The sequence below is a fragment of the Triplophysa rosa genome, linkage group LG11 (genome assembly GCF_024868665.1).
Source record: "Triplophysa rosa linkage group LG11, Trosa_1v2, whole genome shotgun sequence".
NCBI lineage: Eukaryota > Metazoa > Chordata > Actinopteri > Cypriniformes > Nemacheilidae > Triplophysa > Triplophysa rosa.
In genome coordinates this window covers 17,014,467-17,038,514 of record NC_079900.1, presented here as the reverse complement: position 1 = coordinate 17,038,514, position 24,048 = coordinate 17,014,467, and the positions used below count along the sequence as shown (strand labels likewise).

The 24,048-nt window shown below is 37.8% G+C and overlaps 3 protein-coding genes across 3 annotated transcripts; 2 read left to right on the top strand and 1 right to left on the bottom strand.

Moving 5' to 3' along the window:
• Positions 1-349: 349 nt before the first annotated feature.
• Positions 350-4,089, top strand: grifin (galectin-related inter-fiber protein). Its single transcript, XM_057346598.1, has 4 exons — positions 350-374; positions 2,476-2,555; positions 3,439-3,601; positions 3,708-4,089. The coding sequence occupies exons 1-4, from the start codon at positions 363-365 to the stop codon at positions 3,870-3,872; spliced, it is 420 nt and encodes a 139-aa protein (XP_057202581.1). The 5' UTR covers positions 350-362; the 3' UTR covers positions 3,873-4,089.
• Positions 4,090-4,317: 228 nt separating this feature from the next.
• LOC130561952 (neuropeptide FF receptor 2) lies at positions 4,318-7,319 on the top strand. Its single transcript, XM_057346636.1, has 2 exons — positions 4,318-4,935; positions 5,395-7,319. Exon 2 carries the CDS (start codon positions 5,553-5,555, stop codon positions 6,840-6,842), a length of 1,290 nt encoding a protein of 429 aa, XP_057202619.1. The 5' UTR covers positions 4,318-4,935; positions 5,395-5,552; the 3' UTR covers positions 6,843-7,319.
• Positions 7,320-17,424: 10,105 nt separating this feature from the next.
• Positions 17,425-23,026, bottom strand: chst12a (carbohydrate (chondroitin 4) sulfotransferase 12a). Its single transcript, XM_057347058.1, has 2 exons — positions 22,935-23,026; positions 17,425-21,809 (listed from the first exon to the last, which is right to left on the bottom strand). The coding sequence occupies exon 2, from the start codon at positions 21,755-21,757 to the stop codon at positions 20,447-20,449; it is 1,311 nt and encodes a 436-aa protein (XP_057203041.1). The 5' UTR covers positions 21,758-21,809; positions 22,935-23,026; the 3' UTR covers positions 17,425-20,446.
• Between the last annotated feature and the right edge of the window lie 1,022 nt (positions 23,027-24,048).

The following is a 24,048-nucleotide window of genomic DNA, read 5'->3' as shown; positions in this document are numbered from 1 at the left end:
ATTGCGATGATGATGTTTCGTGTTTTGTAATGAGCAAAGCCTCATTTACCAGACTCTGTGTCATTATTTCCATATACAACATCCGTTATATTTGAAATCTTAGACATGATGTTTATGAGGTACCTGAAATGCGTTTTGAACTCATGTTATTTTTGGTTGTCTATCAGAATGGCAGTGCAACTGCTGTATTGTATTGTATTCTACGCTATATACTGTGTTTTGTTATGCACAAACTCGCCGCAAACAAAAGGCCATTGATCCAGCTAAGCTCTTCCCTCACGTGGTGTCACCATCTCTTTAAATGATCTGTCTGCGCCCAAACAGATCCAGCTGGATGCCGATCAAACAGCGCTGTTGACAAGATGACAATACGGGTAAGAAAAACACCCTTTGATGAACTGCAAACAGAGTCTGGTCAGGTTTGTTTACTCTGATGTGTAAGAGCCAAATATTACAACATATATTTACTTTTGTTTCGTTTTTTTTATACGCTAATACAGACTTTACACGCTATAAATACAAGGCAGAAGCTTGCACAAAGTGCGTGTTATTCTTATGGAAGCTGTTTTTGGTTTTGCATAAGTCTCCAGGTTAAATTATTACCATTGAAATAAATTTAGATGATAGATTTTGGTTTTAAAATGCATACCAGCGTAACAAATTTAAAGGGACAGTTCACCCAAAAAATATGAAAATTCTGTCATTTATTGACCCTCATGTTGTTGCTCAGTCACCTTTCACTTTCATTGAATGAAAAGCGTAAAAGTGAATATAAATGCTGACTGAGATCTCATTCGTCTTCCGCTTATAAACGAACTGACTTCATTCCATCATGTGTCATAGTTTAGTTTAACCATGTTTAAAAGGAAGCATACAGGTTTGGTATAACATGGGGTGAGTTTTATTTTTTGGGTGAACTGTCCCTTTAACTCCTCGTCGGCATATCATCCGTCAGTCTCTCTCTGCCTGCTGAACTAATGATGCTTCAATTATTTTCTATGCCACTGCTTTCAAACTAATGGGGACATTAAGTAGCATTGGTTTCAATCTAGAGGGCACTCCATCACTACCTGTGAAACGTACCTGTGACGTCCACTGACGTCATTTCAGCTCAGTGCTCTTTCAACATTTATTTACATTTATGCATTTGGCAGACACTTTTCTCCAAAGCAACTTACATTGCATTATACTATACATTTTTTGTATCACAGTACGTGATTTGTATCTTGTATCTTTCAAACGTCATTGAAAGGGCTGTGAAGGAACAGCTTACCCAAAAATGAACCATCATTTTCTTTCAAACCCCATATGACTTTCTTTTTCTTAGCTTGAAATTTATGATAACACTTTTTTCATTTTTGGGTGAAGTACTCAAAAAATCAATGACTTAGATAAACTGCAACTCCAACACACATTGCACACAAAATCAGTTACCAATTGGTGCTGCTCATTTTTGCTGTAATTTTGAGGCATGAAATCTTACAAAGACATCAATGCCCATACCGGATTTAGTCATTGGAGCTCGGAGACAATAAACACAATAAACATCGAAACCGTGACAGGTTTCAAAATTCCCCTTCGGTTACCCAAACAGTCCACGCAGACACTGAGATATACAAATGCGGCTCATAATCCAGATAACAGAGCATGTGGCACAGCTCTGACAGACATTAAAGTCTCCGATGAAGCAGGTGCTGGCCAATGAAGCTGAACCGATACCGCAGACTCATACGGCAATTCTCTGATGTCTCGACTTCTGTTCGTGTGGCTTCATCCATCACTGAGTTTTAGCATTCTCTGTTTCTCCCTCATTCAACCCTGCGTCTTCATTCTGCTTCATTCTTCCGTTTGCTAAACTGCTTTCATAAGAAAGCAAAGATAATACGTGAGAGTCGCACATGCCAAGAGCATATTGTTTTATTTACGAATAGCATCATTTTGGGGATATGGAATTGGGGTGACCTCAGTTCATTCACTTTAATTCATTTTTTCGGCCAGGACTAATTTAAAATGATGGGACACTCATTTCATTCAGAAGAAATGGATGGGACCAGTTACATCAGGAGCACAAAGTCCTAAATAAAATAATAGTGCTTGTTATATTATTTAAGGTCATGTGTACCTTCAGGGCACAGAATATTGCTTTAATTTCCCAGTTTCTTTCATAACCGTCCGTAACCATGCAGTATGAAAGAGGTCTATTAATTTATGATCATGTCGAAGACGAGATTTTCTAAATGGAAGGTCGGAGTGTATTTTGACAGTTTTTTTTTAGTCTTTGGCACCCTGGATTTCCAGGACTGTAAATGCTCTAAATATGGCAGATCTGCTTGATGTTGATAATTAACGTCATAGCTGATCTTTTTAAGACCATAAGCAATATACGATAACCTATAGGCAGAGTAACAGAAGCATAATATAGAGTGAAATTTATATATAACCTTCGTGTTGTTTATAATTTTTTTAATGTTTCAGTTTGAGGCTTCCTGTCCTGATGGTCTGTGTCCGGGATGGAGCTTCATTCTGAAGGGTGAAACCCCAGTAGAAGCCAACAAGTAAGTCTTTCTCATAGTAAATCCTTTTCGTCAACATCCTTAGAACAGGATGGCCGTTTCTAAGAAAACTGTCGCCTGCATTGGGGAGATTGAGATAGTTGCCTCTGTTATCATTCTTTGGAATGGACAATGAGATCTGCCATGCAAGAGAGATACTTGTCTGCTTGTATGGCAGTTTATTCAATATACCAGCATATAATTACAATTTTTGTCTATTTTCTATATTTAAAATGTGTCTATATTCTGTCAACTTTCTCATTTAATTATTTTTGTTCTGCAAATCAGTATCAGGAAACTTGTATAAATATATATACGTATATACTTATACATATATATTTTTAAAGAGAATGATGTTGATGTCGACGTTGAATCAAAACTGACCTGGTCATCTCGGTCTTATTTTAAATTAAATATTGGTCCACCGTTTTCCAACAATTTATCTTCATAACCACACATCAAGGTGTAATTACTTGTTTTTCTTTGTAATGGCTTCCTGTTCTGCTGATGTCACGCGTTTCATTGGACAATCTTAACCAATATCTAGAAAGTTATTTACAGATGTAAGAAAACTCACATTCAGGTCTGGCTTGGTTATTGAACACAACACTCACATGTCATGATCCAATCAATCCCCAGTGGAGGAAATCAAAGCACCAACATATCTCATTGAATGCATCTCATATTAAGGAAGTACAAACATATAAACGGGGTCAAAATTGGTTGTTTTCTCATAATTTCTACATCAAATTCACCTCTACGACTGTAATGGATACACGCTCAAGTCTCATCATATTTTTATAACAGCCTTTCAACCAGCTGGCTCGCACTCAGATTTGCCCAAAGTGATTTGTCATGACAGTGAATGTGTCTTTTTATCCCATAGGTTCGAGATCAATTTCATGTGTGACCAGGATGACAGAATAGCCTTCCATTTCAACCCTCGCTTCACTGAGTCAGATATCATCTGCAACTCCTTCATGGCAAACCACTGGGGAAAGGAGGAGAGATGCAGTAACTTTCCCTTCGGGATAGAGGAGCCTTTCCAGGTGACAAAGTGTCATGCACTTTTTTACTGACAGAGTATCACACACAGTAGGATTGTTTTTTGATGGCGATTGATGGTGACTTAACCCACATCAATTCTCTCAACAGATTGAAATTTGCTCTGATAATGAACACTTTCATGTTTACATTGACGACACCAAGATCATGCAGTATAAACACCGCGTGGAAGACCTGAAGACCATCACTAAAGTACAAGTGGTGAACGACGTCAACATCTCCTCTTTAGAGATCGCCAAAAAACATCATTACTGAAGCTGTGCAGTAAGGATGAGCGAAGAGTTGTGACGGCTACACAAGCTTTTGTTTGTTTACATTTGTTATCGTATATGTTTCACGTTTCTGTTTACAAAGCTAGTGACGAATATCACTATATTCCCTCTTGGGTTGATTTGTCAGTGAAAGTGTGGTTATTGGTATTCATATGCCTTATTGAAACTCCCTATTCAAATTTATAAATAAATTGTATGTAAGTGGAAATTTTGGGGTGGCTTTGAAGTTGATGGCTTCGTCAACCTACATCTCGGAAAGTCATTTAAGATTGGAAATACATGTAATGGAAATACAAAAAAATACATTCACAGTCAAACTGACATAAAGCTCATAACCAAAGTATAAGCACTAACAAAAATATAGAAGAACACATGTCTGCACAAATAAATAATGTAGAAAATGTGACAAGCAACTAAAAGGCCCCCAATGAGATCAACTTATCATTATGTCAATGTAATTTTATTTATCATGTTCGTTAGCATAATTATAATAATTTTACAACAACAAGGAAATAATAGATCAATTCTACTTCCGAGTCATGGGTTCGAGTCCCAGAAATGCACTGATACAATTATAAAGCATAAATGCAATATAGCCTACACTTTGCATAAACGTACGCTTTGACGTAATATCAGCCTAGCCTAGCATTAATCACGACCGTGCTTACGTTTCATAAATTATCACATAGTATTGAACATAACATTTACATGTTTGTCTACCTGATTAATCAAATATATCAACCCACACTCCGAACACACAGTTGTACAGTTTCAGCCAAACCTTTCCATCCTTTCTCGGTTCATTTCGCGCCTTTCTCGCCATATCCGCTTGTTTAATTACAGTGATCAACACCTCAAGGAGCGATGAGGTGAATATATCGCGCATCGCGGGGGCGCGCGTCACTTATGCCGGCAGAAACCGAGCCGCGCATCCTTAAGACTCGCCGCAGCCGCTCATTTCCTCACATCAGCGTCAGATGAGGGAGCAAACACATTTCTCTTCTCAGGGAGCACCTACTACAAACAGCATATCTGGCAACCTGTTGGTATGTGTTTTTATTTGCTCAGAATACTTTTTATTCGTGAATGTGGCGCTGACTTGTAAAAAAGATATGCAGATATGTAAAAAATATAGAAAACATTAATTTTCGTTTTTCTATTCAATGAATTACAACCCATAATGAACAACAAGAGAAAGGTGGTAGATACAAATGCAAAAAACAATCGTATTAGCATTTTTAAACGAGATGTGATTGGTAATAGTAGCTAACAAGGTTCTGTATTATTCATGTATTCACTTTAGGCTACTATTCTGTGTTGCAAATCCTAAGAGTTGAATGTAAAAAACGAGGAAGAAAAACCATAGATAGATAGATAGATTTTAAGTGTAGCGTGAAATGAGTCTGTCCAATATATCATTTAATTACTTCACTCATTGTTTTGAATGTGGTGCTTAGATTGCTTATCCATTTTAATTTCCTTCCTAATGTGTGCTGTTTTTATAGCGTCCACGTGCTTAAATCCTGGTTTCCGGTTCTTTGCCCTTTCTGGCTGAGATGATGTCTTGAGCATAACAAGTGAACTCTGGGATGTTTGGATTCAGACGTCTGTCTATGAAAACGTCACATATATTTTCCAAGCCTATAAGAGCCACGCAAGGAATATGAATTTCACCTCAGGCTTCCAGAAAAAAGACCTGCAGCTCCCGAACGGTATTTTGACTCTGAATGGCTCTTTCCATGGAGCCGAGGACTTCGCGGGTGACGTTGTCCTGCGCCAGAATGGAGAACTGGAGAGACTTCTGCTGCTAACAATCAAGGAGCCCACTACTATCGCACTCACCGTAATGTATTCGCTAGCGTTCGTGGTGGGCTTCATCGGAAATCTCATGGCCATTCGAATGCTCACCTGCCAGAGGAGTAATAGGATGCAGAGCATCAGTGCCACCCGGAGTTTACTCATCAACCTGGCAGTGTGCGACCTGATGGTGGTTTGCATCTGCATGCCTATCACGCTCGGCCACACCATTTACACCGCGTGGGTGTACGGAGACCTCCTGTGTAGAGCTGTCCCGTTCATCCAGGCCGTGTCTGTTTCAGCCAGCGTTTTGAGTCTGACCGTCATTAGTGTTAACAGATACTACAGCGTTCACAGCCCGCTGACTTCCCTCTCCTACTTCACGCAGAAGAAGATCTACATCACCATCGTGTGCGTGTGGGTCCTGTCCTCTGCGATCTGTGTGCCTCTGCTCTTCATGATCAAGCTGGATGAGATCCACCTGATCGACATCACCGTGCCCATCTGCAGGGAGCTGTGGCCCCAGGCGAGACTCAAACAGTTGTACAACGTCCTCCTTTTTGTCGCTCTCTACTGCATACCTGTGACCTTCAACCTGATCATCAGCTTCCTGACCGGCAGGAAGCTCTGGAGGGCTTCTCAACATTTCGCCGACTTTGATCCTCACAGCCAGGCCATGTACGCCTCGCGTCTGAAGATGCGCAAGAAGATCGCCAAGGTGGTGGTCACTTTGGTCCTCCTGTTCGCCGTCTCCTGGCTCCCTCTGTATGTTGCGGATATCCTTATCGACCGGGAGGTTCATCCGCCTCACTGGGTTTTGCAGGCTCGCCCTTTTGCCCAGTGGTTGGGCCTCACTAATTCCAGCCTCAATCCCATCTGCTATTGCTTTTTGGGTGATCTGTACCGTTCTGCCAGAGCAGTCAGGTCGAAGTATCATCAGAGGATGCTCTCCGTCCTCAGATCCTCCAGCTCTTTTAAACTGTCCAGTTTGCTGTCGATCAAAAGCCAGCAATCTGGCCGGCGCCAAGGTGCCGTGAGCCAGATATCGGTGGAGACTCTGTCCGACTGGTGTTCCAATAACAGCCAGATGGTGTCTCTTCAAAGTCTCTCAGAGAGGACAGTGTATAAAAGCAATACTGAATTGTCTAAATTATAGTTTGGACGCTTATCACTTGAGGCGATGCAGGACGCACTTAAGTGTTGTTCATTCGCATTTAGTGCTGTGAAATACAGTAGCATGCAAAGTTGCGCCACTTGGCGTACCGAGAAAAATAGCAAAGTGCTTTTTGTTTGTGTAATAAACTGTGCACAGTGACACTGCTTCTTCATTTGCATTGTGCCAAAATAAAAGACGGAAAAGGTTTGATGTAAAATGGATGTAAAGGGAACTCTTTTGTGTAGACATAACTGACCCTGATTGTACATAAATGCTCAATTACTCGCCAACAAAAGCAGGACAGATGTATTTTGACTGATAAATGTATTTTCTGTATAGTGCATGTACATCTGCATATGTGTTCAGGTTAAACAGACTAAGAATGCACGAATGATGGTCAGAATAAAAGGACCTAATGTCTTGTGAAGACTTCATTCATAGCAATCCTGTTTAATGCACCGAACTTCATCGTGACTCACTTGCACTTGTCTTTTTCAATGAAAACCAATGATACTATGGACTGCTTCACTTATCGCAGCAGGGTCTAAAATCTTTTGATCCCTATACTTGAAACGAAAATGCAGGTATACACATTTTCACATCAAACAGCTTACTTCTTTTCATTTCCCTCAGCATGTGATATTTATCTACTATGGGAAGATGAGGTTTTTAAATTTGTGAAGGCTGAAAGGATTATATGTTGAGAATCCGGCACATTTTGTTTTTTTTGAAGATGAAATATACAGATAACGCGGTTGAAAAACTGAAATAGCCTCTATGTTAAAGGGACAGTTCACCCAAAAATAAAAATTCTGTCATCACCCTCGAGTTGTCCCAAATCTGTATAAATGTCTTTGTTCTGATGAACACCGAGAAAGATATTTGGAAGAATGTCAGTAACCAAACAGTTCTTGGACACCATTGACTACCACAGTAGGAAAAATGACAATGGTCGTCAATGGTGCCCCAGAACTGTTTGCTTTTCCTACATTCTTCAAAATATCTTCTTTTGTGTTCAACAGAACAAAGACACTTTTACTGTAGTCAATTTTGGTTACTGACAGCATTCTTCCAAATATCTTTCTCTGTGTCAAATAAAAAATATATACAGATTTGAAACAACTTGAGGGTGAGTAAATGAAGACAGAATTTTCATTTTTGGGTCATGAAATCTCTCAATAAGAGCTTCTTCTATCTTTTCCACAGATGTGTTATCACCATCTCTAACATTGCCCTCATATTCATACTAATTCAGATTAGGAACTGTCACTGCATTAAGTGTGTAGAATAGGGCTTGATTAGCCTATAATACACAATAATGGTATTTCACTTTAGCAAGAACGAGCACTAGCGAGAGCAGATTTTGGTAGCTGATGATTAGTAATTTTGTTCAGGAGAGTTGTGGCTCGCAGCAGTGCTGTTATTAGCCCGGGCTCAGTGGCACGTCTGCCACAGGAACAGGGCGTAACAGAAAGTATGAGGAGCGCTTCTTGAATGAAAAACTGGTTTTATGAGTATCTTGGAGCAGATGGTATTATCCCTCTAGATGCGCCGGCATCAAATTTATATTTTAATCAACGCATTCTGTTACGTTTCATATTTGCATTCAAGTGAATGCAATGGACAAGTACACTGCAAACACTCCCGTAGGGTTCGACCTGGCCTGCGTCACATTTGCTTATCTGTTTTCAATTATGCAGTTGGTTAATTCCACTTATCCGATCTCTGCACAGTTCAAATGAAACTCAATAATGCAATTCAAACTCTGCACTTTTAATATGAGAACATTAAAGAGGCGTATCTGCTTTGAATAAATAACTCTAATCATTCAGAACTGTTATTTATGTGATTTTCTTAATTAATTGAATTAGTTTATTGTGTGTAAATTGCATCTTCACAGAGTTCTAAAAGCATTACACATAATAACCACCAATTATACCATTAATTTCCTTTTTAACATTCATGACAAACATGATTTAACCATGTTACCTACATTAGATCCAATTAAAAATGTAAATGACAAATTTTACAAAAAGCTAGACTTGACTCCAGGCCTCCCACAATCCTGCAGAGGACATGCGGGTTTGGAAAATGAATGGATGGTTTCTTGATACTAACGTTTTATTGTCATGCTTTGATGACATTATATTTTGGCCAGTCAAGAACATGTCAATATTAAGCAATATACTGTATATATATATATATATATTTATTTATTTACTTATTTATTTAATATATCTAATATATATATTTAAATATATTTTTTCTGCTTAGATTATTTTTGTTAGGCAATATGAAAAGTATGTTTTTTTAGACTATAAACCACCATGTAGGTCACACCCTAGCTCTCATCTGTCTTCTGTATAGTTCAATCCGATAAAATATCTGGCTCTGACAAAACAACACAAACATAAATCTAGCACCGGCTCAAACCGAGCAGCTGAAGAAACAGAAACACATCTTATTTGTCAACACTTGACCCATTAATTTCTATTTTTATTCTAGTCTTTTCTAATATTTGTTTATCTTGTACACATTATTGCCCTTTTGTTGATTTAATTGCTTCTGTTGTTCTCCTCATTTGTAAATTGCTTTGCATAAAAGTGTCTGCTAAATGTTATATAAATATAAATGTACAAATCTGACAAAGTTATATTATTCTAATGTTTTTGACCAAGAAATCTGTTCTTGGAAAGCTAAGCGGGTTAATAAACTTAATTAATTAAACTTCAAAACTTATTTGGAAAATTAATGTCACATATAAGACACGGTTACTTTAAGGCATTGACTACTGCTTCAAAATACCTCTATATTATTTATTTATATATATAAACATACAGTATATAGACAGTATTTATATACTGTATATTTATGTACTGTATGACATGAATATGCTGGTAGATCAGAGAATTTACATTGATCCTAGGCAGTGAAACCTTAAACATTAATATATAAACTAATCGTATATTTATTTCTAATACTCACATCCCGATGACCATTAGAAAGGAAAGAAACAAGAAGGTATGTCCCCAGGGCATATTCTTGCCCTCTTAATCATCCCTCTCATCATTATCATGTCAAGTCTATTGATCCAGCCTGCTACAATCAGGCTTTCTACCTCTTCAAAGTGTGAAAGTCACTTGTTAGTTTCACTTTTAAGCCTGATTCCATTTCCATTAACCCCAGCAAAGAGAGTCCACGATTAAGTACAGAGTGACTCAGAATTCATCGCTACATATCATCCAGGACAAAGCTTTTATTTCCAAACAATTCTGTACCAAAAGATACAAGTACCATCTTTCTCATCAGTATCCATGCTGTGTTCCAAGAATACGATTCCAAGATGACATTTTATGCTTTATGTTAGTGGCTTCAGTACACATTATATCTATCAATGACATCAGAGGATATAAATTATATACGGCTAATGCTCAAGGAGGTTATCACTAGACTTCCTCTGCTGTGATCTATTAGCTGTGGCACATCGACTTGCTTCCACAAATTCTCTTAAGATGCCCAGAGAGAGCGTAAATACGTCAGGGGTGGATGCTGCGGGATGAAGGTAAGTAAAGCTGTTGTGAGTAAAGATCAGGATGTGGTCATGTGACCAAATGACCTGAGTAATCAAGATCTAGAGTAAGTCATCACAAATGACAAGTCCATTACTGAAACACTTTAAGTGCTATTACCTCAAAATGTTTAGATCTCTAGGTAAGGTAAATGATAACATCAATTAAGCTGTGTTCTAAAAAAGTTTTTTTATAGCATCCACTTTGAGATTAGAGTGCTGGGTTTTGATGTCCTATCTAGCTTGTTTGTCCTGTGGAGACAGAAGCATGACAATAACAGCCTCACTATGATGTTTCTGCATCAGGCTGGAGGAATTGACTTTAGTGACAGATGCTTGATGGTATATTCTTATGGAATGACTTGCAAATAAACCCTCTGTCTGAATGCATATCACCTCAGCTATGATAGCGCTCCATCGAGAACAGACAGTGAGGCTTTTTGCTGCAAGGAAACATCTGCAAACATCTCCCTGGGTTTTTCCCCTGGAAGATGCCAGCTGGCCTTTACCAAAAACCCCTTGAGCATGTGAACCAAGGTCAATTAACAGCACTAAAATAGGGCAGCATGATGCTTGAAACATCCACAGATATACAAATGCACTGGATACACATATACAGCCACAGAAAACAAATTTAGAGACCATTTCAAAATTATTTTCAGTTTTTCTGAATGTACTATTTATGGGTATGTGTTTAAGTTAAAAAGAAAATATTGTTTCTATTTGCATTTATTTGCAGAAAGCGAAAACTGGAGAAACAGGTGAAAATTACAGAAAAGATGCTCAGTATTTTTTCAGACCTCAAATACTGCAAGGAAAACAAGTTCATATTCACTTTTAAGCAATATGAGAGTGATATTTCTGTATTTAGGAAAATGTATTTTTGATTTTGATCACAGTTTTTATGCTGTCAGTCTTTCACATTGCTGTTGGATGACTTTGTGTCACTCCTGAGGTTTGATTTTGTTGAAATTCAACAGACATTAGACTGGAATGGCCACATTATCTACAAATGCTGATTAAATTAAAATTTGGAATGGTCTCTTAATCTTTTCTGTGTCTGTGTTTGCATCTATAGTCAAACACATCACATTTGAATATTTTTTGGAAATTAAATAAGACTTATAATTGCTATAGACAAACCCAAACAATTGGCCTTTTTAGATATAAAATAAGACATCATTCAATCTCTATTTCTATCCTGTTCCTTAATGGGGACAACATGTAGGTCCCCACAATGTAACACTGTGTCTACACCGGACGCGATACAGGCACGACGCAACATGACAACCTGCTTGTTCATAATGGGTTTGTCGTGTTTGTCGCATCCAGTGTGGACAATTTATAATTATAATGGCTTTTAATGCATTTCTAATGTCTTTTGTCATATCGTGTTGCGCCAGTCGCGTCCGGCGTATACACAGTGTAAGTTTTGTCAAAACCTGACCCAGACAGCCAAGATAATTGATTTAATGTTGAATCAGTGCTAAACTGTTTATTCTCAACATTGATTCAACATTAAATTAATTATATTTGCTATCTGGAGTATGGCTGCAATTAGCGATTATTTTGATAATCGATTAGTTAGACAATTATTTTTTCGATTAATCGGTTAATCGGATAAAGAGTCTAATTGGATCTTTTGCTTATAACTAAATCAGAAATGGGAAAAGTATACACAACTGAACTCATTAACCTTCTCCCAAAATGTTGTGGATGACTCCCTACCAAGGCTGATGAGTTGATTCAGGTATGTCATATTAGAAGCAGCTGACAATAGTCTCTCTCAAATGTGGGAGGGAGGGGACGGTTGGCCAAGGAAATCATTATTTTTTTGTGGCATGAAAAGTGAGATATTTGTCATTCAAATGTAGTGAAGTACAGTAAAAAGTAGGCCTACTTAGAAAAATATATACTTACCTATAGTCAGAGGGGGGTAGTAACGCGCTACATTTACTTCGTTACATTTACTTGAGTAACATTTTGGAAAATATGTACTTTTTAAGTAAAATTAAAAGTGTGTAATTTTACTCTTACTTGAGTAAATTTGTAATAGAAAATCTGTACTTTTAATTCGTTACATAACTTACATTGCGTGACGTTCCTTCATTTTAAAATATGCTTTTTAAAACGCGTTGTTTATTTCAAGGTTGTCATCTCTTTTTACGGGCATTCCAGAGTGATCGATTCTTTTGAGTCGATTCTTTTGAAAGCATTAATTGAACAAGCAAAACCACTTGAATAGGCTAATGAATCAGTTCAAATGATTTGTTCAGTTCGCAGCACGATCTGAATCATCTGAAGCAGGATTACTCACTCCTCGTAGCGCGAAACTTAAGAACACGCAGAACACAAAGAGCGTTGGATGAAGTGGATATGAATCTATATCTATACAATCAAAACTGCAAATGTGTCATATTGTTTGCCAGCAATGATAAATGCCCGCCATATGCGCGCACCCGCGCGACCTGTTCGTCAGGCACAGCAACATGCGCGTTACCTGTCAGACACAGAGACGTGGGCTTGCAGAAATATACATTTGAAGAACAGAAGGAAGAAAACGTGTTGATGGGCGTGTGGTTCACTGTTTACTGCTTGTTTACAAGTAAGAGCGTTTCACAACACACACGTGACACAACACGAGAAAACACGAGCTTTGTTCAAAAATGTGTATTTCATTTAAGAGAGCACTGCAGATGTTCTAGATCATCTTAGGAAATGCTCTGAGTTTAGTTCATGCTTTAGTTTGACATGGTCTATTATTCTAAATAAGTTGTGTAAACTACATTGACATCAGGACTAGATGAAATTTACAGAAATGCTTGTCTCTTCTGTGTTTGTCTATTCTTTAGTCTCTCTAGTATATTGCAAAGATATCTGCTTATGATAATTAAAAATATTGATTAAAATGTAATATTAAAATATTGGCGTTAATATTAATTTTATGTAGTAGGCCTATATAATCAGATACAAAGTAACTAAGTAACTAGCTACTTGAGTAGTTTTTTCATTGCATACTTTTTTACTTTTACTCAAGTAATTTTTAAAATAGTGACTTTTACTTTTACTTGAGTAACAATTTCTCTAGTTACTTGTACTTTTACTTGAGTAAAGATTTTGGCTACTCTACCCACCTCTGCCTATAGTACAGATACTCAAAAAGTGTACTTAAGTACAAATAAATGTACTTCGTTACTTCCCACCTCTGAACCAAATAAACCCCCCAAATCAGAGTATTTAGCCACAAATTGGGTTTTACTAATATAATCTTTAATTTTGTCATTTAAAAGACCTCTCCCCTTTAAACGTTAAAACTGCGCGGCTTGAAGAGATGCATGCAAAACACGTCCGACTTAAAAACTGCGCACCTCGCGCTGCACGGAGAGACGCGTCTGACTTTAAAACTGCGCAACTTGTGCCGCACGGAGAGACACATCTAACTTAAAAACTGCGAACCTCGCTGCACACAGAGACGCGCACGGAGAGACGCATCTGACTTCAAAACAGCGCAGCTCGGGCTGTAATGCTCATGCTGCATGAGGAGACACGTCTAAAATTGTAATTTTAAAAGGTAAAAAGACGCGCTTGATTTATAACTGCGCAGCTTGCAAGTTACGCCACAGACCAACTAATCGATAATGAAATTCGTTGACAACTATTTTCATTATCGATTATTATCGACTAGTTGTTGCAGCCCTAATCTGGAGACACAAGCTGTGTCTCGTTTCGTAAGGCTGCGTCCTTGTGTCCTCCATAGGTATCATCCTCTAAAGGATGCGGGATACGGAGGATTCTCAATTTAGAATTAAACGAGACGTCCTTCGTAGGACATACTGGCAGAAAAGGAAACAGGAAGTACCACGTTGCTATGACAACGCGTTGCACTAGCACACCTGTCAAATTAATTAAAATGATTTCTACATGATTTAAGAGGTAAAATGTTGGTTACTTTCTACCCTAAACAACGCCAAAAGAGTTAAACAAATATAAAAATTTTGCCTTACTGTTTCAAAACTTTTAAAATCACTAAACACTTGTAAACCTATTTACTACATATGCCTGCTAAGATTAAAAAAACGTGACACAAATTGTAAACTGTTAACATTTAAACACCACATATTTGATTGAATGTGCAGCGTTGCGTTTATTCAAATAACAGACGTTGGTCGACGCAAAGAATTGTGGGTTATCTCTAGCAACGAAGGATACAGCTCATGTATCCTCCGAATTCCTGTTAAAGAAGGTCGCATTTGAAGGGTGCCTCCGGAGAGTCCTACCTGGTTTTATGAAACGAGACAGCCTCGATAACGTAGCAGCCTTCGAATGAGACCTCTGGAGGACGCAGCCTTACGAAATGAGACACAGCCACAAACATACATGTTAAAGTCCCCGTGAACCGGAAGTCGTGACCGTTTTTACTTCCGTATTTTGACGCATTTCCAAGTGAAGTATGCTGCGTCCCAATTCGCTTACTTATACTATGCACTAAACGTATGACATACCAACAGGAAGCGGAAGTGGCCGTTGTTGCCTAGACAACATTGTGGCCACTAACTGTCACACACATCAAAATACAGCTCTTCTTTCCATTAAGCCAAGGTATTTATTCATTCATTATTTTGTATGTAATGTTTACTGTATACTTACATTTGTTAATTTAGTGACACATCAGTTATATCATTTATAAATGCAGTGGAGCATCATTAAACTCCGCCTACTCGCGGTGAGTTGTGGGTAATATCAGCCGAGTGTGCATCTTCTGCACTTCGAATTTCTACCGGAAGTAGTAGACCATCCGAGAATCTTTGGAATACTCGTTTCAACATAATACGATTTGGGACATATTAATTCTACTTCGAAGCAATGGAATTTCTAATGAGAAAAATAGCGGGCGTGGCTTTCGCCGTTGCATTTTGAAATGGAATTGGCAGCAGACTGACAGTTGAAGGGGAGGAGTTAACAGAAGCTCCGTCCAAGCCGTCTAACATACATTTAAGATGGATAGTGAAGTCATTACAGGAAGGAAGTGCATTTTCAGATTTTAACTAAAGATTTTGAGGGCACACACATTTTAAAAAGAGAATGACCCACATTGATAAACTATTTACAATAAACGCTGCAATATTCTATGAAAAAATAGGCATTGGCCTTTTTAATTTTACTGGGACTTTAAACTGGTCCATTCTGGTATGCCCATTTTTAGATTCAATTAATTCTCAATAGATGTGTCTGGTGCCGACCTGCCTCTTTTTCCTCATTCAATATTCTGTATTAGTCCTGTATGTCAGATGACAGAAGTAAAATGGGCTTCAAATGTTGTGTCATGTTAAATAAACCTTCCCATCTACAAAACTGACCAACAAACTTTATGAATGCAAAAAACTTCATAATACAGCTACAAACTACATACTAACATCAGCTAAAACTAAACCTCTTTTGACATTAACATTTGCTGAGCCCTTTAGAGCTGAGTCTAATTTAATAGGCCATCACATTGGTTGACACCGCTGATTTCATTGTGAAGAAAAAAAGTCTGCTGATTGACCTGAATTTATGCCATCAGACCATGAGACCTATCGGCAGACCATTTTCATTAGCATTTCTCATTAAAGTTCTGTTCAGAACTATCACTGTGACATGCACAACTGGAAAAAAAGAAAAACACTGACTAAAGACATGTCTACATTCATAACAAGATTTCTTCCCCAGATCCCTCAAGTGCAAATGGAAAATGTGAAAGGCAGGAAATCAATTGCCTGTTCTGGTTCAATTAACAAAGTACAAAATATAGTTTTCATTTATTAAATGAATAAAACATAACCTATGGCACAGGAAATAATAGTAAAACATGAAGTATATAGTATAGTGTTATATAGGGATTGTTATAGGTAGTTTGAAGAATGTAGCCAAACTGGTGACTTACATTGTATAATATGGAAACAAAACACTCAAACGATTCTTAAAATATCTTCATGGTTTTGAACAACATAGGTGTAAATAAATGTAATTGTTATAAGAATTGAATTGTTATTTTGTGTTAACCCTTCCTCTAAAGGGAGCATACAGTTAATATAATAGCATGCAATAAAACTCAGGTGTGTAGGCCTTACTGTTTGCTTTCTTTGCCATTTTAATTCTCTAAACATTTAATTATCTCCCACTTCATTCAAAGCACTTTTGTAGAGAGTAATTAGAAAGACCCCAAAGTCCAAAGCAGCGTTTCACAATTCTGTAAAAGTAAAGGCACATGGGCTCATAATTAATAGAGTGAATATTGATTATTACACAATTTTTAAAAAATTAAGCATGTATAACAGCAGCTGTGATTTATCTTCACAGTATCACCAACGCATTAAAACTATTAAATAGTAATTGACCACCTGCCTGTATTTTTATTTTATTCCACACAGTCCTTTGTGATGCAAACCTACATGTTTACTTCAACATTCAGCAGATGCTTTATCCAATTGACAGACTTCCAAATAATAAAGCAGCATAAATGATTCTGATACTTATTACTGTAAATATGTTTACTACCACCAGGACACTGCATATACAGGTACATCTAAAAAATTAGAATATCGTGAAAAAGGTCAATATTTTTTGTCACTCATTTCAGAGAGTGAAACCCATATTATATAGATTCATTACACATAGGGTGAAATATTTCTGAAATATTAAATGGCTCACATCCTCTCGTGGTGCTAGAGGAAGTTTTTTTGGAAGATTTCCAAAAAGCCTACAGAACCACAGACATCAGCAATTTACTCATTAACGTCACTTTAAAGAAATGTTGAATCTATGTGAACATTGATCACATTTCTGTAGAGTCACAGACAGTCCAGCTGTGGACAGTGATGCAAAGGAAAATGAAAGGAGTTTATTCCACCTGCAGTGAGTGTCGATCTGCACAGCCCTCATGACTGATACAATCAAGACTGTCTGCTTCAATATATTATTAACATCTACAACACACACACAAACAAAGAAAACAGAAACACCACATAATGTGAACGTATATTTTATTATAGTTAAATAATTTTGACCACACAACCATAAAATTCTCTCAATATACTTTGTAGGTTGCACGAGCTGTTTCCACAGTACTGCATAGTCAAGTCAGTATTATCTGACCAAAAACAAAATGAACTTTCCAAAACATCATATAGATTCAGAACTACAAAACCATGTGACAAACAGTTTAAGATGATTAATAAATGTAACCTTTCAATGTTAAGTAGCTTCTAAACGTCTCAGGTCATGACAGCTAGGGAAACATGGAAAGAACCCGTGTACTTTTGTGCCACCTAGTGGTTGTGAGGACGTCAAGACGGTACTCTTTTTTTCCCTATCCCTGTCACTGAAAGGGGGTCGACAGCCAAATGGTCTCCATCAGGGCCTGTTAAACAGTTGCATAAGATTATAGCATAACATAGATTTTAAAGTAATTATATGCAGTTAGTGGCACAGTTAGCAAAAAACTTGCGAAGAATTTGGGAAGAACCCAAGCGGCAACTAACCTAAGCAAATTTCTGCTCTCAACTACTGTAGACGTACATTTGTGTTGCAGCCTGTAATGTGAACAAATATATAAATTTGGTTTCTTTGTCTTTGTAATAAAATTATGGATAACATTAAACAGTATTCTCTAAATTAACATGACTTATTAAATATAAAGACCACATTTCCATAAAACAAATAAAGAGGAGATAACAGTGTTACAGTGTTTGCACCATGCGAACTTTATTAAGCTTTTTTACTGTAAAACTGAAGCATAAATAATACTATAATAAATAAAAGAGTTATGTACATTAGCAAATGGCAAACCAACCAAGTAAACCAAAAGTCAAGAACACAAGCTAACACTTGAATGTAACAAATGTTTCCCTTTTGCTCCCAGCATGTTCGCCTGAAACTAAATTCATGCAAGAAATTCCTATGGCGTAAAAGTACATCAAATGAAAAAAATACATTAATATTGGCATCACAACAACCACTTCGCAATATAACTCCTTAATACATTGTGGCACTGTATACAAAAACAGGACATCATTTTGAAACAAACAGCATAGGCAAATACTGCACAAATGTGTTTTCCTATCACATCTTTCCTAGCACTTCTATATTAGGGAAAGCTAGAACCGATAAGACAAATCTAAATCTTTCACTAATTGTCATGATGCAAAACATTGAATGTACTACTACATTTTTTCTATTTTTAAAGGACTTTTGATTGTTTTGACTGCAAGTCAGAGACCCACTTAGAAAAAGACTTTTTTGTAAACGTTTTTCCAAAGGCACTGCTTACCAAATGGGCCCATCAGTGCAGTGACTCCAGAATGGTGGCTTCCCCTGAGGGCTGGTTGAACTGGGGCATCATGTTCCCTCTGGCCCATCGCTTCACAATGATCATGCTACACTTGTGCTTGGATTTCCTACTACAATCTACAACACACACTTCATCCTCACATCCCTCTCTCTCTCTCTGACCTAAAGATCTCTTTATACATCTGATCTAATGTGTAAAGTGCACCACAAAACATGATGTAAAGAAAACGAATACCTTCTCGGCAAAGAGCAAACTGCAAATAAGAGAATTCGAAACTATAACAATTGTGCTCCAGAAATAAATACCCTGTGCCTGCAATTATATTCCAAACAATATGCAAACAAGGCCATTATTTGACACTCAAAGCAAACCAGAGCAAAAACGTTTTTGCTACATTACTTGTGAGTGATGCTTATTTATGAAAAGGACCGCAAGGCACACATGCTAAAGCATGCTGCAGATCAGAGGGGTCATCCAGTCCCCGCTACACAATAACAGAAGAACAAAAATGATGAAAGGAACAAGATAAGAACAGGGCACATTCAGACTACTGACACTGTGATATAGTTTCTGCTTTAAAGAAAAGTTCTTCAAATTAATTAACAGCCTATTTGCAAATTTGTGACAATTTTTTTAAAATGAGCTTTACTGCAGAACACTGGCATTTTTGTGCAGTATACACCTTGAACTTAAGTTTCTAAAAAATCCAAAACAAATTAAAAAACATCGAAACAAAATACAAAAAATAAACCGCTGTAGAAGAGCAGAAAAGCAGTCTGTAAAACTGACTTTTTTTCTTAAGGACAAAAGTTCCTTCACTTTTCACATTTAATAGTAAATTGTTACAAAAATACTCTATGTGCACTTCCTAAATGTACAATATATTTTTAGATTTCTTTGATATAGTAGTTTGGTGGTGCATTATTAACTCATTAAAATCTACCAAAAACCGAGGGACAAAACAGATTTGCTGGGACAATACGAGATGTAAATCACAGAAAAGTTTGTTTTTCTCACATCTCAGATTTCACATCTAAAAACACTTGAAAATTGTGCAGGTTTTGAGTTAGTAATCATAAAAAGTTCTGAAACCATCCACAAGGCCAACAGAAATACCAGACACACATTTTGGGAGAATACTGGTAAATGGGCCGGCTAAAGCATAAACTGTGTGCAAAGGAATGTACGTTTGCTACAGTTTATCACTTTAAATGCCCACAGGCGTCTTTCACAACTCACATGAACATTCCCAATGCACTTTTAAACCCTACCGATTGACGCATCAAGTTTTCTGTAGCGTAGGACATCATAACACAATATCAAGACTGACAGCTTTGTGATCGATTTGCATGGCACATCATTGGTAAAACGGTCAAACTGCCCTTTCTGTGACACTATCAGCCGTGCTTTTTAAGAGTGGCACTCTTGCATTAAGACGCAGACACGTTAAAAACATACGATGAGGGGTCCAAGTCAAGTCTTATGGCACGAGTCCAAATCATGTCATAAATTCTGTTTACAGGTTGTTTTTATAAACCTTCTTGCAAGACTTTGACTTTCCCTCTCTGTTGAAGGGTAAACTGGTCAGAGTCATCAGAAAGTGTCTTTAGGCATTGCATCATCTAAAAATCTATGTTAAGATTCAGGCAGCGGAAACTCTTATGGTCCTCTTGCTGTTCTTGTATTTTCAGCATCGTCATAAAAACTTTACTCATGCAACAGCTTGTCAGGTTTGGAATACCCAAACAGTTTAAAGTCCGCCTCATAAAGCCTGTAAAGCTCATTTCTAGCTTCCAGAGGTATGTTGGCAAACCAGTCCTGTTCCCAACTACTGACCGTTTGGTTACGATGACTTTGGGGGAACTCGACGACGTTGTCTACACGGAGGATCCGTAACAAATGCTCAGCGTCCTCGTCCAAAGTCTCCAGCTTTCCCACAAAATCATAATTGATCTGGCAGGGATGGCACAGACGGTACATTTGTCTCCAGTGCTCGTTAAAAGGCGCGTCTTTTTCCGTTTTCGGATCCAATAAATACCGAATGAAATTTGCGAAAGACGGACGAATCCCAGCTGCAAAAGCGTCCACCACTGAAGCTGGTGGATTGGTGTAATTGCTGTATCTTTTTAGCATGGCAACTGCAAATCTCTTGTAGAAGTCCTCGTTCGCTAGTTCAAATTTGTTGCGATAGGCAGAGATGAGTCTCACGAAAGGATCCCTCACAAACAAGAACTTGGTGTACTTCTTAAGCTTGATTTTCATAAGATGCCTTGAGAACTTCCCGTAGCGCTTCCAGAACTTGTTGAAGGTGAAGTGCAAGCTACTGTTGTGGACGAGCTCCTGAGGAACATCCAGAGGGTCCTGGTAGGGCACGCCGTCTAATAACAGACTCTCGCTCAGCACGATCATTATGCGCTTCCAGTTCGTGCATGCGACCTTGGGAACGTAACAGTAAATAATCCCATGTCTGTCGTCCACGATGAGGTGATCTAATTCTTTATTGGGTATGTCATCGAAAGTCCGGCTCTTTCCTGGAAAGTCAAAGAGACTTTTGTTACCGCACAAATCCTGGATCATCTGCTTCCGATTCTCCTGCCTCTGTTTCAGCTCCGGTGCGATCGGCGTCAGATGGATCTTCCACTCTCGCCTCGGAACAAACTTCTCCTCCGATTTCTCCGAGGACTGATTGTGAGTCTCTCCAGGGGGAGGTTCTCCTCGCACCTGTTCCGTTGGGTCTGCGGTACCCTCCAAAAACTGGTTGACAAAAGCATCTATGTCTGTCAAAAACGAGCTCTCTTTGTCCTCATCCGCTTTCTTTTCAGGGTCAGAACGGCTATGTGGAGAAAGGCGTGATGGATGAGGTCCAGAGATTGTTGTGTGCAAGTAAAAATTGGAGGCCCCCACATCGTCCCAGTATATGATTATAAGGAGGATCATGAAGACTGCGCCGACAATCATAAAAATGCGTAACAGTCTCGACTTTCCCATTTTGGTTGGTTTTGACTGGGAAAGTGCCATTTTACCTAACGTCTATTACACAGCAGACAACCCAGAAAGGATGCATCATAACCTGAAGTGTAGGGGAAACAAATCAGAAAAGAGAAGTCAGGATTGTGCCCGAACCAGTTGGAATAATATTTCGCAATATTGTGGGTAGGGTTACGCAATAGACAGATAAAGTTATGCTGGCTTTAATTACATGAGGCTCACACAGCATTTACCTTTCAGAACTGTGAAAAGCTTTTTTACTTGAAACAACTGAAACACCCTAAAGCAAATGAATGGCAATGTATTTAGCCCATACAATTCAATTACGAATTACTGAACGATGATTTGAAAACGATTTGATATTTTCCATTTCATATTGGACCTTGAATTACGTTTTAATAATGACTGAGCTTGATTTATATTGGCTGTATTTATTTATCATAAAACAATTAGCTTTAGTTCCAACTAATCAATTATTTAAGTCATACAGACTTGTTAAATGTATTTGGAAAAAAAGAAGCGTATGTCAGCACCAGACCAGAGACTTTGATTTTAACATTTACAACAACAGTTTTTTGAGTCATTAAAAGATGATCTTATGAGGTCACACCGAAATTTGCTAGAAATGCGTGCTTGTGCGTGACCCTCAAAACTGACACAAATGTTTACGTACTCACTATACTCGTTCTTTGCTTGTCATATTTAAATTTAGCTCAATTATGAGCCTGCAAAACTCAGCATACACTACATTTACTTTGCACATAACCTACCAATTCATCAAACGCAAAGGCGAGCCCTCACATTCATCTGGACACAATGTAGCTCTTTGACACCATCTCGGACTGTGGGAGAAAGCTGCAAACATTCGAGCTTATCCGCCAAACCTCACCATGACCCGTTACGCATATATGACGGAACAGCTGATTTTCTTTACGCTGGATATTATCGTAACGATCACTTTTAAGATAAAAAGCACCGTTAAGATAAATGTATAAATTTGGAGCAAGTGCAAAGACAACCCTACACTACTTTTTCATAGGAAGTCATAAAGACATGTAACGTTAGCTACTCGTGCCTGCAATCCACTAGCTTCTGTTTTAAACCCAACACACAAATACTAAAACACTGCGTTTCGACTACGTGATAATTGTCGAAATAAGAAAGAAACGTGTTTAATTGTCGAAATAAGAAAGAACGCTGTTCTCACCTTATTGCAGAAGTGTGGAGATTTCTTCAGGCAGACGGCGTCAGCTGAGAGGAGGGATGTGCACGGCGCGCGGGGTGTTGACACAGCAGCGCTTCAGCGCTGCAAGCAAATCTCGCGAGATTAGGAGCGCACGCGAGTTTACGTTCAAAGGGGTTCTTCTCCAAACATTACTAACGTGTTTATTTTATAATAAGGACATGTTTATAGTAATGACACATGAGGAAAAGTTTAGCTAATTTACATCACAGAATGACAAATAAACGTATTTGTTATATACAAATACCAATACCACTACACTACACCCATTATAGTTGTTGATACTTCAATAAAATTGATATAAGCACCACTTCAAATAGAAAGTAAAAAAAACAACGAAATAGGATCTCAGACTATAGGAATTTATATATTTAGTCTAAGCAGAGACCAGACATTTCTTGACACCTGGCAACATTGACAATGTGATTGTATATTAAAACACAATTGTATTATTTAATCTATGTATATGTAATAACAACCGAATACACCATTATGATACAAAAAGAGCATTGAAATACATTTTAAAATAACTAAAAACCAATATATTTCTTATTTGTCGATTTTTTAATTGAATTAACACTTTTCCAGTTAATATTAAGCTCCGAAATATTTCATCGGGTAGAAATTGAGTTTTTGTGAGCGGGAGGGGGCCTTTGAATATTGTTGAAAACAGTGGGGGGCCTTGGACTCAAAAAGGTTGAGAACCCCTGGTATAAAGGATAGTTCAACCAAAAATGAAAATTCTTTTATAATTTATTCACCCTCGTCATTTTAAACCTTTAAGACTGTCAAAAGATATTGACGTTGTTTTTTAGATCCAAACCACTGAAACATTTCTCAAACTATCTTTTGTGTTCCACTGAACAAAGTGTCATAAACAGGTTTTGAAGTAAAAAGCTGTGACACTCATATATTTAACTCAGGTGCTGTCCATTTCTTCTGATCATCCTTGAGATGGTTCTACACCTTCATTTGAGTCCATAGCTGTGTTTGATTATACTGATTGGACTTGATTAGGAAAGCCACACACCTGTCTATATAAGACCTTACAGCTCACAGTGCATGTCAGAGCAAATGA

Coding starts and splice junctions, on each gene's coding strand:
- chst12a (XM_057347058.1), bottom strand. CDS start 21,757: ATGGCACTTTCCCAGTCAAAACCAACCAAAATGGGAAAGTCGAGACTG.
- grifin (XM_057346598.1), top strand. Junction 2,556..3,438: donor ACCCCAGTAGAAGCCAACAA/GTAAGTCTTTCT, acceptor TTTATCCCATAG/GTTCGAGATCAATTTCATGT. Junction 3,602..3,707: donor GGATAGAGGAGCCTTTCCAG/GTGACAAAGTGT, acceptor TTCTCTCAACAG/ATTGAAATTTGCTCTGATAA.
- LOC130561952 (XM_057346636.1), top strand. CDS start 5,553: ATGAATTTCACCTCAGGCTTCCAGAAAAAAGACCTGCAGCTCCCGAAC.